The sequence below is a fragment of the Panulirus ornatus genome, chromosome 4, assembly GCF_036320965.1.
Source record: "Panulirus ornatus isolate Po-2019 chromosome 4, ASM3632096v1, whole genome shotgun sequence".
Taxonomy (NCBI): Eukaryota; Metazoa; Arthropoda; class Malacostraca; order Decapoda; family Palinuridae; genus Panulirus; species Panulirus ornatus.
In genome coordinates this window covers 57181465-57198905 of record NC_092227.1, presented here as the reverse complement: position 1 = coordinate 57198905, position 17441 = coordinate 57181465, and the positions used below count along the sequence as shown (strand labels likewise).

General features: G+C 41.4%; 1 protein-coding gene across 5 annotated transcripts in view; it reads right to left on the bottom strand.

Moving 5' to 3' along the window:
• Positions 1 to 3275: 3275 nt before the first annotated feature.
• LOC139766338 (major facilitator superfamily domain-containing protein 6-like) overlaps positions 3276 to 17441 on the bottom strand; it is a 283394-nt gene continuing 269228 nt past the window's right edge. For all 5 annotated transcript variants that reach the window (XM_071694893.1, XM_071694874.1, XM_071694860.1 and 2 more), the window contains 6 exons: positions 11953 to 12160; positions 10129 to 10297; positions 9076 to 9239; positions 7159 to 7362; positions 6727 to 6894; positions 3276 to 6219 (listed from right to left, as the gene is read on the bottom strand). In XM_071694893.1, the coding sequence (XP_071550994.1) occupies positions 5861 to 6219; positions 6727 to 6894; positions 7159 to 7362; positions 9076 to 9239; positions 10129 to 10297; positions 11953 to 12160 (1272 nt within the window). In that variant the 3' untranslated portion in view covers positions 3276 to 5860. The remainder of the gene's footprint in view (positions 6220 to 6726; positions 6895 to 7158; positions 7363 to 9075; positions 9240 to 10128; positions 10298 to 11952; positions 12161 to 17441) is intronic.

Sequence of the window (17441 nt, the reverse complement as noted above, 5' to 3'; positions counted from 1 at the left end):
ACTGCAATACCATCCAAACCTGCTGCCTTGCCGGCTTTCATCTTCCGCAAAGCTTTTACTACCTCTTCTCTGTTAACCAAATCATTTTCCCTAACCCTCTCACTTTGCACACCACCTCGACCAAAATACCCTATATCTGCCACTCTCTCTCTCTCTCTCTCTCTCTCTCTCTCTCTCTCTATATATATATATATATATATATATATATATATATATAATATATATATATATATATATATATATATATATATATATATTCTTTTTATATTGCTTTGTCGCTGTCTCCCGCGTTAGCGAGGTAGCGCAAGGAAACAGAAGAAAGAAATGGCCCAACCCACCCACATACACATGTTTATACATACACGTCCACACACGCAAATATACATACCTATACATCTCAACGTATAGATATATATATATATATATACACACACAGACATATACATATATACACATGTACATAATTCATACTGTCTGCCTTTATTTATTCCCATCGCCACCCCGCCACACATGAAATAACAACCCCCTCCCCCTGCATGTGCGCGAGGTAGCGCTAGGAAGACAACAAATGCCACATTCGTTCACATTCAGTCTCTAGCTGTCATGCAATAATGCACCGAAACCACAGCTTCCTTTCCACATCCAGGCCCCACAGAACTTTCCATGGTTTACACCAGACGCTTCACATACCCTAGTTCAATCCATTGACAGCACGTCGACCCCGGATTACCACATCGATCCAATTCACTCTATTCCTTGCACGCCTTTCACCCTCTTGCATGTTCAGGCCCCGATCACTCAAAATCTTTTTCTTTCCATATTTCCACCTCCAATTTGGTCTCCCACCTCTCCTCGTTCCCTCCACCTCTGACACATATATCCTCTTGGTCAATCTTTCCTCACTCATTTTCTCCATGTGACCAAACCATTTCAAAACACCCTCTTCTGCTCTCTCAACCACACTCTTTTTATTGCCACACGTCTCTCTTACCCTGTCATCACATACTCGATCAAACCATCTCGCACCACATATTGTCCTCAAACATCTCATTTCCAGCACATGCACCCTCCTTTGCACAACCCTATCCATAGCCCACGCCTCGCAACCATATAACATTGAAGGAATCACTATTCCTTCAAATACACCCATTTTTGCTTTCCGAGATAATGTTCTCGACTTCCACACATTCTTCAACGCTCCCAGAACTTTCACCCCTTCCCCCCCTATGATTCACTTCTGCTTCCATGGTTCCATCCGCTGCCAAAGTCCACTCCCAGATATCTAAAACACTTCACTTCCTCCAGTTTTTCTCCATTTAAACTTACCTCCCAATTGACTTGTCCCTCAACCATACTGTACCTAATAACCTTGTTCTTATTCATATTTACTCTCGGCTTTCTTCTTTTACACACTTTACAAAACTCAGTCACCAGCTTCTGCAGTTTCTCACAAGAATCAGCTACCAGCGCTGTATCATCAGCGAACAACAGTTGACTCACTTCCCAAGCTCTCTCATCCACAGCAGACTGCATACTTGCTCCTCTTTCCAAAACTCTTGCATTCACCTCCCTAACAACCCCATCCATAAACAAATTAAACAACCATGGAGACATCACACACCCCTGCCGCAAACCTACATTCACTGAGAACCAATCACTTTCCTCTCTGGAGAAGGCATATGATAGAGTTGATAGAGATGCTCTGTGGAAGGTATCAAGAATATATGGTGTGGGAGGCAAGTTGTTAGAAGCAGTGAAAAGTTTTTATCGAGGATGTAAGGCATGTGTACGTGTAGGAAGAGAGCAAAGTGATTGGTTCTCAGTGAATGTAGGTTTGCGGCAGGGGTGTTTGATGTCTCCATGGTTGTTTAATTTGTTTATGGATGGGGTTGTTAGGGAGGTAAATGCAAGAGTTTTGGAAAGAGGGGCAAGTATGAAGTCTGTTGGGGATGAGAGAGCTTGGGAAGTGAGTTAGTTGTTGTTCGCTGATGATACAGCGCTGGTGGCTGATTCATGTGAGAAACTGCAGAAGCTGGTGACTGAGTTTGGTAAAGTGTGTGGAAGAAGAAAGTTAAGAGTAAATGTGAATAAGAGCAAGGTTATTAGGTACAGTAGGGTTGAGGGTCAAGTCAATTGGGAGGTGAGTTTGAATGGAGAAAAACTGGAGGAAGTGAAGTGTTTTAGATATCTGGGAGTGGATCTGGCAGCGGATGGAACCATGGAAGCGGAAGTGGATCATAGGGTGGGGGAGGGGGCGAAAATTCTGGGGGCCTTGAAGAATGTGTGGAAGTCGAGAACATTATCTCGGAAAGCAAAAATGGGTATGTTTGAAGGAATAGTGGTTCCAACAATGTTGTATGGTTGCGAGGCGTGGGCTATGGATAGAGTTGTGCGCAGGAGGATGGGTGTGCTGGAAATGAGATGTTTGAGGACAATGTGTGGTGTGAGGTGGTTTGATCGAGTGAGTAACGTAAGGGTAAGAGAGATGTGTGGAAATAAAAAGAGCGTGGTTGAGAGAGCAGAAGAGGGTGTTTTGAAGTGGTTTGGGCACATGGAGAGAATGAGTGAGGAAAGATTGACCAAGAGGATATATGTGTCGGAGGTGGAGGGAACGAGAAGAGGGAGACCAAATTGGAGGTGGAAAGATGGAGTGAAAAAGATTTTGTGTGATCGGGGCCTGAACATGCAGGAGGGTGAAAGGAGGGCAAGGAATAGAGTGAATTGGAGCGATGTGGTATACCGGGGTTGACATGCTGTCAGTGGATTGAATCAAGGCATGTGAAGCGTCTGGGGTAAACCATGGAAAGCTGTGTAGGTATGTATATTTGCGTGTGTGACGTATGTATATACATGTGTATGGGGGGGGTTGGGCCTTTTCTTTCGTCTGTTTCCTTGCGTTACCTCGCAAACGCGGGAGACAGCGACAAAGTATAATAAGAAATAAAATAAAATATATATATATATATATATATATATATATATATATATATATATATATATATATATATATATATATATATATATATATATATATATATATATATGCAAGCAGACACAGATACAAATATATATCTAATTTTCCTCAATGTATATCGCTGTGAAGTCAACATAGTTAAAAAAGATATTTCTTATAATTCACACTTATTTACAAATGGGTATTGACTGCAACAATCTGTTAATCAATTATAGAAATGCCTTGAGAAGCTATTTATACAGAATGATTATACTTCAGACTCAGATCATATGATCCTTTCGTGATATAAATAAAAATCAGCTTGATTATAGGCTCTGAGAATCTTATATTTGTAAATATTTATGCTAAATAGTATGCTTTATGAATATGCAAATGTTTGAATATATTACAACCAAGCATTGGTCTGAAAATCTATGTACAATGTTTGACAGAACTAAACATATTGTGTATACAATGTGGGACGATGTTGCAGCTGAATGCTGTGTTTTAATGATCTATTTACATTACGTCAGAACATGTTACATTAAATTCAGTTCACTGACAGGAACTGATACTAACAGGCCGGCCAAGGTACTGGTCTGAGGTTGAGGGCGCATATATATATATATATATATATATATATATATATATATATATATATATATATATATATATATATATATATATATATATATATATATATATATATATATATATATTCTTATGAATCCACAGAGAAATGAAACACGATAAGTTCCCAAGTGCACTTTCATGTAATGATCACATCATCAGGGGAGATACAAGAAAGAAATATGTCAGCTGATATACAACGAAGAGACGTAGCTAGGACGCCATTTACTAAACACGCGATTGTCCAAGACAGACAACGAGCGTATCATAAACTTATTACGTTTACAAGAAGGGGAATTGTTTACAAATTTCACCAACAATAAAGCTTTCCAATTTGTATAGACCTTCACTGGCAGAAAGATCTTTACTAGTTTGCCCAACATAAAACTTATCACAATTTCTAGATGGCACTTTATAGATGCATCCAGGAGAATTTTCGGCTGAGTTTTTGATTAAAATATAATTACATAATTATATAATTATAATTCTTAGTGCATTTGATAATAGAAGATTCAGTGATATTTCTCGTGGTACTGGAGTTAGAGTTGATAACTGGGATGGCATTACTCTAGTCAGTACAATGATCGTAGTTTTTAATGTGGTTAAACAAGGCATTTGATTCTTGTCCTGTTCTTATACTATATTTGTGTTGCTTAAGTCTAACAGAAAGATCCTTACCAGTCTGCCCAACATAAAACTTATTACAATTTCTACATGGCACTTTATAGATGCATCCAGAAGAATTTTCTGGTGAGTTCCTGATTAAGATATTCTTTATAGTATTATTGTTGCTGCAGGCAACATTTACATTAAAGGATTTAAGCAGCATGGGAAGTGAAGTAAAATCATTATTGAAGGGAGAACTAAAAGATTCTTGGTGTCAATGGGAGGTTTGGGTTCAACTCTATTAAATGATTTCTTTGTTAACATAAGGGATTTATCAGTGAAAGATCTAGGGTACTTTAACTTACATCGAATGGAACATATCTTCTCAAACTCATCATCAATAAACTCTGGACTGTAAATGCGTAATGCCCTAAGGAACACACACACACACACACACACGCATATATATATATATATATATATATATATATATATATATATATATATATATATATATATATATATATATATATATATATATATATATATACATATATATATATATATATATATATATATATATATATATATATATATATATATATATATATATATATATATATATTAGTTCTCCCTTTTGATAATGATTTTACTTTACTTCTTATGCTGCTTAAATCCTTTAATGTAAATGTTGCCTTCAGCAACAATAATACTATAAAGAATATGTTAATCAGGAACTCAGCAGAAAATTCTCCTGAATGCATCTATGAAGTGCCATCTAGAAATTATGATAAGTTTTATGTTGGGTAAACTGGTAAGGATCTTTCTGCTAGACTTAAGCAACATAGATATAGTATAAGAACAGGACAAGAATCAAATGCCGACGCTCATTGTATTGACTGGAGTGATACCATCTCAGTTATTAACTCTAATTCAAGTACTACGAGAAATATCATTGAATATACTATCATTAAACACACAAATAACTATAACCTTAATATTGATGAAAGTTTATACAAATTGGATTGCTTATTGTTGATAAAATTTGTAAACAATTCCCCTTTTTGTTCACATAATAAGTTTATGATATGCTCGTTGTCTGTCTACGTCTCTTCGTTGTATATAAGCTGACTTATATTTCTTTCTTATATCTCCCCGGATGATGTGAATATTACACGAAAGTGCACTTGGGAACTTATCGTGTTTCATTTTCCTCGTGGACTCATAGGAATGTACTTGATCACGAGCAAAATTGTGATCCTTTCACACACACACACACACACACACACACACACATATATATATATATATATATATATATATAAACCCAGATTCATATTACCTGAAGGTTTATATCTATCACATCTAGATTATATTTGCAATTCAGACATATGACAAATACGTTGAAGACATAACATCCATTGTAAGACGAGGATTTTCTTACCTGACTGGCACTGAACGAACAGTCAGAGCTAGATCTATCTAACCATATTATCCTAAGGGTACAAGTGGAAGACATGTAGAAAAAAATCACACATGAAGTAAGCCTATTATGAATTCATTTCACAGAAAATAGCATGAAGAGAGATCTTCTACCACTAGCTAACCTACTCATGAAATCATAAACTATACAAGTGAGACTGTGACAGTCCTATCACCAATCGTCGTCTATTATTCCTTCTCAAACGCTTCATTAACATTTTCTCTCCCGCTGGGAGTGATGTGGATCCCGTTCTCTATGGGTTTGTTGGTATCTAGTGCCGCATGTTCTTTCTCGTCGTTCTTGATCCCATTTTCTACGATGCCATTATGTTTCTTTCCCTTTGCCTGCTTCTCCTTTGCCTCTTCTTCTTTCTTCTTCTCCCTGGCCGTTTCATATCGTTCCTTCTGGAGTTTACGGAAGAAAATGTGATTGATGATGAAGTAAGAGGTGCAGGTGACAGCACAGACAGCAGCCATCAACCTGAAGGTGTTGCGGACGCCCAGCGGGCCCATCAAGAACCCGCCGAGCAGACTTCCGACTCCTCGACCTGGAAAAGTTGTTTGCACGAAGTTAATCTAAAAGTTAATCTACGGATAAGCACCTCCTCTTCCTGCTTTCGTCCAAATGGAAATAGATAAGACACACAGGGAATTTCCTGATTATTGAGATGGCTGTCACAATGTGGTAGTGTTACTCTTACATTATTTCATGATAATGATTACATGCTAAACATTTTTGGCCATCATATCGACGATCGACATAGAGTATAACACAAAGTCTGGCATGATTAAAGTTTAAGAAGAGAGATGTTTTATCAAACGCCACCACTTTTAGAGGACGTTGTGTTCCGCAAGATTTGCCATCATGAGTGTGCAGCACACCCGTGGGATATTCATGTCTATTCTGAAGGGGATGGAAGAAATGGAGGTGGTTTTCTTCAGCTCTTCATTTTTTTCTTTATCAAGGAATAAAGATATTTGATCAATTCCTTACTCTGTCTTTTAGTATCATAAGATCGATCCCCTCCTCCTACGTTAATCCAAACGGCACCTACCAACGCCATAGTGTATTCCACCGTAGACCCCCTGCAGAGTGGCGATGGTGGCTGGCGTAGAGAGGTCGGCGGCGTAGGACACGGCAGCGGCGCCCATGAGGGACACGGTGAAGCACTCCAGCGCCTCGAAGGGCATGCACCACCACGGGTTGTTAATGAAGGAGTAACCTGGAGAGTCGTCAAGGATAGGGGCAGTTAACGGAGAAAGGACGTTATGAAGTGCACTCTGACAGAAAATAAACCGCATTCGAAAACGCAGTATTGTAGAATTTACTCTTTGCACAATGTGAAGATGCAGTTTATCTTTCACGAGATATAGTTGCAACATTGGAGAAAACAGGTGACCTGGTCAATACTTCTGGGCTCTAGAACAGGATGTTGAAAGCATCTGAATAAACTACGAGGTTTAGCAACTGTCACATTCCAACTCACCCATCATCCGTATGACATAGAAAGCGAATCCGAGAATGATGGTATTGGCGTGACCGAGTTTTTTGAATATGTAACCGGAGGCGATGAGGATGGGCACGCCGGCCAGGCTTCCCACGGTCACCGTGATCCCCATCAGGAACTTCTTGGCGCCGAGGTCCTGCAGCAGCCAGAACAGGAAAGTATCCAGCAGCCCGAAGCACGTCCCTGAAGGAGGAGACGGTAAACACAGTGCAGATCTAAGTGGACATATTTCCAACGGTATTATTTCAAGAGTGTTGTAGAAAAATGATCTTGAGAGAGAGAGAGAGAGAGAGAGAGAGAGAGAGAGAGAGAGAGAGAGAGAGAGAGAGAGAGAGAGAGAGACATACACACACACACACACACACACACAGGGGTTTGTGATGTCTCCATGGTTATTTAATTTGTTTATGGATGGGGTTGTTAGGGAGGTGAATGCAAGTGTTTTGGAAAGAGGGGCAAGTACGCAGTCTGTTGTGGATGAGAGAGCTTGGGAAGTGAGTCAGTTGTTGTTTGCTGATGATACAGCGCTGGTGGCTGATTCGTGTGAGAAACTACAGAAGCTGGTGACTGAGTTTGGTAAAGTGTGTGAAAGAAGAAAGCTGAGAGTAGATGTGAATAAGAGCAAGGTTATTAGGTACAGTAGGGTTAAGGGACAAGTCAATTGGGAGGTAAGTTTGAATGGAGAAAAACTGGAGGAAGTGAAGTGTTTTAGATATCTGGGAGTAGATTTGGCAGCGGATGGAACCATGGAAGCGGAAGTGAATCATAGGGTGGGGGAGGGGGCGAAAGTTTTGGGAGCGTTGAAGAATGTGTGGAAGTCAAGAACTTTATCTCGGAAAGCAAAATGGGTATGTTTGAAGGAATAGTGGTTCCAACAATGTTATATGGTTGCGAGGCGTGGGCTATAGATAGAGTTGTGCGGAGGAGGGTGGATGTGCTGGAAATGAGATGTTTGAGGACAATATGTGGTGTGAGGTGGTTTGATCGAATAAGTAACAATAGGGTAAGAGAGATGTGTGGTGATAAAAAGAGTGTGGTTGAGAGAGCAGAAGAGGGTGTTTTGAAATGGTTTGGTCACATGGAGAGAATGAGTGAGGAAATATTGACCAGAGGATATATGTGTCAGAGTTGGAGGGAACGAGGAGAAGTGGGAGAAGAAATTGGAGGTGAAAAGATGGAGTGAAAAAGATTTTGAGTGATCGGGGCCTGAACATGCAGGATGGTGAAAGGCGTGGAAGGAATAGAGTGAATTGGAACGATGTGTTATACCTGGGTCGACGTTCTGCCAATGGATTGAACCAGGGCATGTGAAGCGTCTGGGGTAAACCATGGTAAGTTCTGTGGGGCCTGGATGTGGAAAGGGAGCTGTGGTTTCGGTCCATTATACATGACAGATAGAGAGTGAGTGTGAACGAAGGTGGCTTTTGTTGTCTTTTCCTAGCTCTACCTCGTGCACATGCGGGGAGAGGGGGTTGTTATTTCATGTGTGGCGGGTTGGCAATGGGAATGAATAAAGGCAGACAGTATGAATTATGTACATGTGTATATATGAATATGTCTGTGTGTATATATATGTATACGTTGAGATGTATAGGTATGTATATTTGCGTGTGTTTACGTGTATGTATATACATGTGTATGTGCTGGGTTGGGCCATTCTTTCGTCTGTTTCCTTGAGGTACCTCGCTAACGCGGGAAACAGCGAAAAGTAAAATAAATGAATGAATGAATATATTTATCAGGACTAAATGTGCATCAGGAACATTGAAAACGAAATTTTTCTCATATTTCTCTCATCATTGCACCTGACTGCAATGACCTAATTTCACAATGATATCATAAGACGATATTTGTATTAAGATTTTGTAACGTTGTCGTGTAAGGATGACACGGCACCTGAGATGAGCATGACTAGCAAGAAGGTGAGGATCTCTGGCTGCTTGAGGAGGCTGCGGAAGTCCTTCACCACTCGACTGGAGGGCTGCCTGAAGTCTAGGTTCACGAAGAGGATGATGATGGCAGCCAACACCTTCAGGCCACAGTACAGGTAGAAGGCCGGCCTGGGAAAAGGGAGAGAAGGCCCTTCACTACACTACACGTTGCAGTATAGGAAGGACTGGTGAATATCTAAGGTATAACATGCATCTAATTCATATACAAGTAAGTATACTCAGCATGAACTCACTAACATATTCCTACCAACTTCTACGTCAGAATACTGGTATTTTTTGTCTAAGAAGTTATGTCTACAACCCTCTTAAAGTTTCATACTCGGGATAAACCAGTTTTACCTCCAAGCAGCAATCCTCATGTTTATAGTCTTTTTTTTATGGATCCAGTTGATTTTCAACAGAAATATCTTATTATCGTTTTATAATCAAAGTCTCTTGAAAATAAGCTCTTTATCTTACATTGAGGAACAATGTCATAATAACACAATATAAAGATATTCTGATAACATCATTAAGTTAAGGTGTTCTCATACCTGTAGGTCAGACAGTTACTCAAGTCTGCTGTTACCACCAACCTACTAGAGTAAAAAGTCTTCAATCACCACAAAAAGATTAATCTGCAAATCAGGAAATATCAGAATATCTAAACTGACGAGTTGAATGCTAACTCTGAGCAGAGGACAACAACTGACTCCCTCCAAGTCTACGAGGAGGTCTGTTTTACTGTCATAATTTGAAGAACAGATCAAAAAGTCTAAAGGTCTATGGTGAAGACAAGAAGAGGATTTCAGTGAAAAATAGAGGACCAAGACTATAGCTGAGATACAATCTAGAAGTTGCAGTAAATAAATAACGGTATAATTCACACAACTCCAACACTGGCACAGGTCATCAGTAATGAGTCTCCTTTTAAAGCAGGACCAGGAAGCCTACAGTTCTGTGAACCTTGGCCACGGTCGACAGTGAACACCTCACCACTACAGAGGTCAATCCCGACCTGTAATCCTGTGTGCCGTTCATATCGGAGAAGATGTCGATGAGGACGCCAGAGACAGGCGTAACCACGATGGCCCCGAGGTTGGCGTAGAGCCGTTGGAGGCCATATTCGCCCTTGTGCTCCTTCAGGATGGCAATGGCTGCCCCGTCGAACAGTGTGAAGCTGGTGGCTGGGAGGGAGAACAGGGGGAAAATTTACATTTAGAGGTAACTGGTTTAGCAGCAATTTGAAGCGATAGCTCAAGGGCTCATGTTTCGTGGTCTGTCATGAATGAATGGGTGGCGCTACTGGTAGATGACCCGAAAGTGATGCATTTTGGAAAGGATTCATTTAGACCAGAGGATTGTGGAACTGATAGAGTTTGTGAGTACTGAATGCTTAATAAGATGTGAATAATAGCTGAAATACTGTGGAAGCAGAAATTCAGTGGGAATATGTGAAATATAAACGAATAAACAAATAGATATAGACAGATGATAAGAATCATTTCTGAATCATACAAATCGAGGTGCCTGTATGATGAAACATCTGGAAACATATGAATAAATCTGTTACGGTTGCGAATCTTCGTTTAGGGTATACTGGGGTTGTGGAGGGGGAAGGTGATGTGGAAGCAGAAGACGGTAACCGTCACTCTATCATGGGGTAGAGTTCAGGGGGAGAATGACGACCAAGATAGTTTCTGGTGAACATGGAACCAGAACTATATCAAAGTTTCAACAATAGACTATAGAGAGTTAGCCGAAAAACAAAGTGGTTGAAGTTTAAACCATAACGGATTGTAAGAGAGAAAGGGACAACTTATTCACTATACAAAAGACAAACAATATACAGTCATTCGGCAAGAACACACTGGACATACACACGACCAGAGAGAAGAGCAAATGTAGAGCAATTCGCCCTCACTTACTTCACAGCGGAGACATAATCTAGAATAATCAAAAACAGTGTTTCCGAACTTTACAGACTACGTACTCAGTGACTAAGGTGACCGTAGTAGTAGAAGGGAGAGATTAGCTTCAACAGATGATAAGATATTATTTATTTGTTTAGGAAACCTTGGCTCGTACTGAGGATGAACAGATTATAATAAGTCAGAATTCAGCTGTAAACAAAGAGTGATATTAGAGAGGAGTAATATCGTGAGAGACTGTTTACATCATTTTGAAACTGCCCGAACGTGAAGCACACAAATGGCCACCTCAGGACGAACAGTTAGTGTAGGATCATTGGGAGCAATGTTGAGATAATGCTTGCAGACATATTGGGAGAGGCACAGCTGTTGGTGCCTGGGGGAGGCACAGCTGTTGGTGTCTGGGGGAGGCACAGGTGTTGGTGCCTGGGGAAGGAACAACTGGTGGTGCCTGGGGGAGGCATAGCTGATGGGGCCCTGGGGGGTTGGGGTGAGGAGGGGGGATATAGCTGGTGGTGCTTGTGGAAGGCACGGCTGTTGTTGCCTGGTGGTACATGTGAGAGATGCAGCTGGTGGTGCCTCGAGGAGGTGGAACCAGTGGTAGCTGGGGCAGGCAGAGCTGGTGGTGCCTTAAAAGGTTGGAGGGGGATGACTGGGTGGATGAAGCCGAATTATACTCTGGAATGGTTTTGAACTGGGATCTAGGATCATCCTAGAATACCTAAAGATGAAGAACTGGAATCGCCTGGTGCTCGTCATCTCGCTGTTTCTCCCTTTACGTTTCAGGTATTTCCAGGACAACACAAGTTATGATGACCCAGGGAAGTCGTGACATGAGCAAAAGAGTAATAACATTTTTCTGCATCCTGCAGACGAAGACTATGAAATCCCCATAGGAGTATATTGCTTACCTAGGGTCAGGCCGTTCAGCACGCGGACCATGAGGTAACTCCAGAAGGTAGCCATTGGGTCGAACACCTGCGTCGTCTTGGTGTTAGAACATAGGAGTTCCCTGGGGATCGTGGCGGAGCATCTGACGCTGCAGATATCCTCTCCCGTCCGGCTGGGACCTGCATCAACATCATACGCCGTCTCATTCCCCTCAGCCACGTTCACAGACTGTACACAGAAGATATAGATGTGTATAAGGGCGAGTGTTATATTAACCGTCATTGAGATTGTTAACGTATACGTTACCAGCTATCGCCTGTAGAACCTTCACTGGGTCTCATCTTCCACGCCACCTGGACTTGTATCAATTCATAAAAGATAATCAAGAAGAGCAATGAGAGAGGGATGAATTTCTCCTCTCTCTCTTTTCCTTCCATTCCTCTCTTCCATGCTCCTCATCCTCACTTCAATTCTATCACCTCGTGTTTCATATAGCTTTGCTCCACTCTTTTCTTCTTCTTTTTCCCCCCTTATCTTTCCCCCTCAATCACTGATCCTTTCTCTCTTCACCCTTTCTACACTTCTCTCTCCCTCTCGCCTCTCCTGATCTTCATGTCTTCTTTTACATAAACTAAATCTTGTTACGTTCGTTTACGGTACAAGAAATGAATATTGTCGTGTAGCACAGCGTCCATCAAGGAATAGCAACTGTCACAGAACAATATTAGTTCCTTGCTTCGAAGAGGAGGCTGGCTGCTAAATCTATAATCTTAATTATCTTGTCTAAATGTCTAAAGACTTTCGTTTTTTGTGCACTGTTGTTCTAACTTTGAAAGCGTTGTTCATTATTCCTGAGATGCAAGATAGGAAAAAAAAAGATAAACAGTTGGGTTAGAGGCAGTACTAGCTTTCTTATATATCATAAGCTCACTAATGTATGTCCTGGGATTCAGATCAGTTACTGGTACTGTTAGATTAATTCTCCTCACAACTTTGAAAACTAGAATACAGAATTCCTCTGTAACCACCATTACAAAAATTGCTGCTGCTACTACTTCTATCACCACCACCACTACTATTACTACTACTACTTCTACTACTACTACTTCTACTACTACTATTACTACTACTACTGCTTCTACTACTACTACTACTACTACTACTACTACTACTACTACTACTACTATTTCTACTACTCTTACTACTACTACTACTACTACTACTACTACTACTACTACTACTACTACCACTACTACTACTACCACTACTACTGCCACTACTACCACCAAATATTTACATATGAATAGAAGACAAGAAAAACAAAATCACATGGAAGCAGCTCTGATGCCGGCCTTGCCCTCCACACCAGTGATCAACACCTACACAATAACCTATTACCAGGTCATGCGCAGAATGTTCTGCTTTTCACGGCATCAAAAGAAGATAAATCAGCTCTTAGAAAATCTGTAAGTTTCACATCATCACCACACTTTCATTGAGCTTGCTCAAAGGCAATTACGCGGTAGTGTGGCCACGGACATCACACTGCGCAGCGTAGATTTGCCAATACTGAGAGTATTAAGATCATCTGCAGACACTGAAGGCACTGAGATGATCTGACGATGCTGAGAGTACTGAGGTGATTCCTATGAGCAAGCTGTTGAAATAGACTTCTGCTTTAGTGCAACTTGATGGGGAGGATTTTAGTGGTCTTTCTTGACCCCTGGGAACGACTTTAACAGTGTAGAAGATAAGGGCATACCTGGTCGACTTCTGACAAGCGAAAAATTTACACATACCAAGAACAGCAATGGGTCTAAGACCGAACCCTGTGGCACGCCAATTGTAACCCCCAACTCATCTCGAGGATGCACCTATTACCAATGTGTTTTACTCCTTTCTAGTAAGGTGGTCTACTCTCCAGTGAAGGAACCCATCCCTTATTCCTTCCTGTAGATTCAGCCTCTAATGGGGATAATGTCAAAGGATTTCTGGCTGTCCAAAAACATATTCTACCCATGCACCTCTTTGATCTAAAATGGTTTTGCCTAAGTGTGTGTGTGTGTGTGTGTGTGTGTGTGTGTGTGTGTGTGTGTGTGTGTGTGTGTGTGTGTGTGTGTGTCTGGATGCATGTGTGTGTGAAAGGAGGAATATGTTTATTTTTTTCTTTATTTTGCTTTGTCGCTGTCTCCCGCATTTGCGAGATAGCGCAAGGAAACAGAAGAAAGAAATGGCCCAACCCACCCCCATACACATGTATATACACACACGTCCACACACGCAAACATACACACCCATACATCTCAATGTATACATATATATACACACACAGAGACATACATATATACCCATGCACACAATTCACACTGCCTGCCTTTAATCATTCCCATCACCCATACACGCACATATACACACATACATATACACATTCACAATTACCGCCCCCATCCATTCCCATCGCCACCCCGCCACACAGGAAACAGCATCCCCCTCTCCCACCAGCGCCAGGAAAAGACAAAAAGGCCACATTCGCCCACACTCAGTCTCCAGCTGTCATGCATAACGCACCGAAACCACAGCTCCCCCTCCACACCCAGACCCCACACACCCTTCCACGGCCCATCCCAGACGCTTCACATGCCCTGGCTCAATCCATCGACAGCACGTCGAAAGGAGGAATATGAGAGATAATTTGAATAAAAGCAAGGTTATGAGGTTTAGCTGGGAAGAAAAATAGTTTGGTTTTGGTGTGGGTCTGAATATAGAAGACCTTGAGGAAGAGGGATGTGACAGGAATGGACAAGGCAGCGCATGGATCTATGATAGGTGAAGCGCACTGTGAGGTGGGTGAGGGGGGGAAAGGTTCTGGGTGTACAGAGGAATGTTCGGAAAGAAAGGGCATTGTCTGTGAGGTTTAAAGATGGACATGTCTGAAGGCATACAGTCTCGATGGTGATGTATGGATGAGAGTCATGGACCCTAAACGCAAAAGGAGGGTGAAGGGAGATGTTTTGGAAATGAAAAACTCACCTTTTTTTTTTGCCCCATTTTTTTCAGGTCATGCATCTTGCTGCTTCCTTTTTTTACATCTCCCAGTCACTCATACGCCTTTCCTACAGGAAACGCTTGTATGAATCTCTTTTCTCTTTCACTAACAAGTTGACTTCATCCCACTCACTCACTACCCTCTTTCACACCCCTTTATCCCATCATCCGCAAGCCACTTACTGCTCCCGCACACGTAAGTACCGCTTCCGTGAATACCTCCTACTTCCCAAGTTTCATTCAGCCTCATCTTTTGCCGTTCCTCATCCAAGCCTCAATATCTTTCATCACTCTTTACCCGCCCATGTCAATTCTTCTTTTCCGAAAGCCAGTGCAAACTTCTACCCTTGCCCAAAGACGTCATGTAACATCCCCTCAGTTGCCCAATGCAACACATTCATATTCAAAAGTCTCTTCTTTACGCGCCTAGTAATTATTAGTACATACTCCAGAAATTTCTGTTGACCCCTTTCATTTCTATTCATTAGCTCTTTTCCAGCGCACAATTGCAAAAGCTGCTCGTTATTTTCTTTCACAGTAGGTACCCTATTTCCCTCGGTATACCCTTAAATGCCACATCCCCCACTATTGTATTCAAATCACCCATCGCTAATACCTGATCTCTAGCATCAAAGCTTCTGATGCACCCACTCAACCGTTCCCAAAACACTCGCCTGTCTATATTCTCACTACCAGGTAAGCAGTAGAAATCAACTACCTTCTAATCCATTTTCATTTTCATCCACATTATCATTGAGTTCCCTTCCCTAAAGCACGTACTTATTTTAGCACATTCCCTTCGGCAGAAGTACCATTCCCTCCTTTGTTCTCGCCCTATCATTAATCTCATACTTTAGCTTAGGACATTCCAAAACTATTCCTCCCCCGTTTTCTTGAGCGAGAATATCCAGGTCCGTCTCCCCAAACATACTAGGTGTTTCTCCCTTAACTATTTTTTATCTTGGTTACATCCATGCGCATTCAGACACCCCAGCCTAAGCCGTCAAGGAGAATGAGGACTAATTGCTTGGATTCTTTTAATGTTCCCACTTTTGAAAATTGAAAACAAGAGGGAAAGGTCTCTAGTCCCTCGACCCTACCTATTTTTGTTGCCTTTTCGAACATGTACAGTATGCGAATGTTATTTCTCCATAGTTTCTATTACTACTACTACTACTACTACTGACGCCTCTTCTCAGGTGTTCAGTTATGTCTTGCAATCTACGACATGAGGCTAGATGTAGAAAGGTTAAAAGAAGTTAGGTGTAGAGAGGTAAGAAAAATGACATTGGAAGAACCTGCTAATTAAGCCAACTCCTGTTACGATAAAAAAGAAAAAACTTTCAACAGGAACAATACTGGCTGATGATCTCGGCTGTAGAACTATGGACCGCCAGCTTCACTTAGGCCAACACCGTTGTATTTCAATCAATAATAAAGAATCAGCCTTGTAACAATATAGATAGAATGGCAAGGATGCATTATGGGGATCTCACTTATTCTTCAAGTATAGATACAGACTTATTAATTATTTCTTTCATCGAGTGCTGACACTCGGCCAGAGACTCTGACATCCTCTCACCCATAAGCCAAGATCCTCTACCTCGGGGATATCAACGTTCACCATAGGGAATGGTTGAATTCCTTCCATACGGATGGTGGAGGGATAGAAGCCCTCACGTTCTCCATTTTCAATGATTCAAAGCAAATTTTCTCCCACCCTACCTATATTCCAGACTGCTTTGACCACTCTCGTAATATTCTGGACTTGCTTTTAACCTCTAGTTCATCCTTCTGTGAGTACACAATATCATCCTCAGCTGGTTCATTTAACCATACTCTCATAAATGTATCTTTTCTAATGACACCTCTCCCACCAGCAGCTCCTTCTAAGCGTAGAAAGTGGCACTTCAACAAAACTGACTGGAATAACTTAAGTAACTTCTTTTCTAACTTTCCTTGGGTAGATTACTGTCTCTTATATGGTGATGCTTCTGTCTCAGCCAAACTCATAGCGGAGGTTATTCTTGTGGGAATGAAAGCATTTATCTTCTCTGCCTCTAAGACGACCTCCTCATCCAATCCATGGTTCAATCGTTCCTGTTCTGAGGCCATTCAGGCAAGGGATCCGGCATATCGGACTTGGAAAAACTCTCCTTCCTCTGGCTCTCATTCAGCCTTTATTACTACCAGTAATCGTTGCAAGCACGTTATCCGTGAGGCGAAGCGCTCTTTTATTCAAAGGAAGTGCGATAACCTCTCCTCGTCATCCACTGATAGGTCTTTCTGGTCTTTAGCTAAGGGCATCTCTAACAACTTTTGTCGCTCTACTTTTCCTTCACTTCTCCGATCTAATGGTAGATAAAGCAAGTCTCTTTGGTTCCCGTTTCTCCTCTAACTCCACTGTGGATGACTCTAACATTCCTTAACCCTATGCCTCTTCCCTTAATCTCTTTTCGGACTG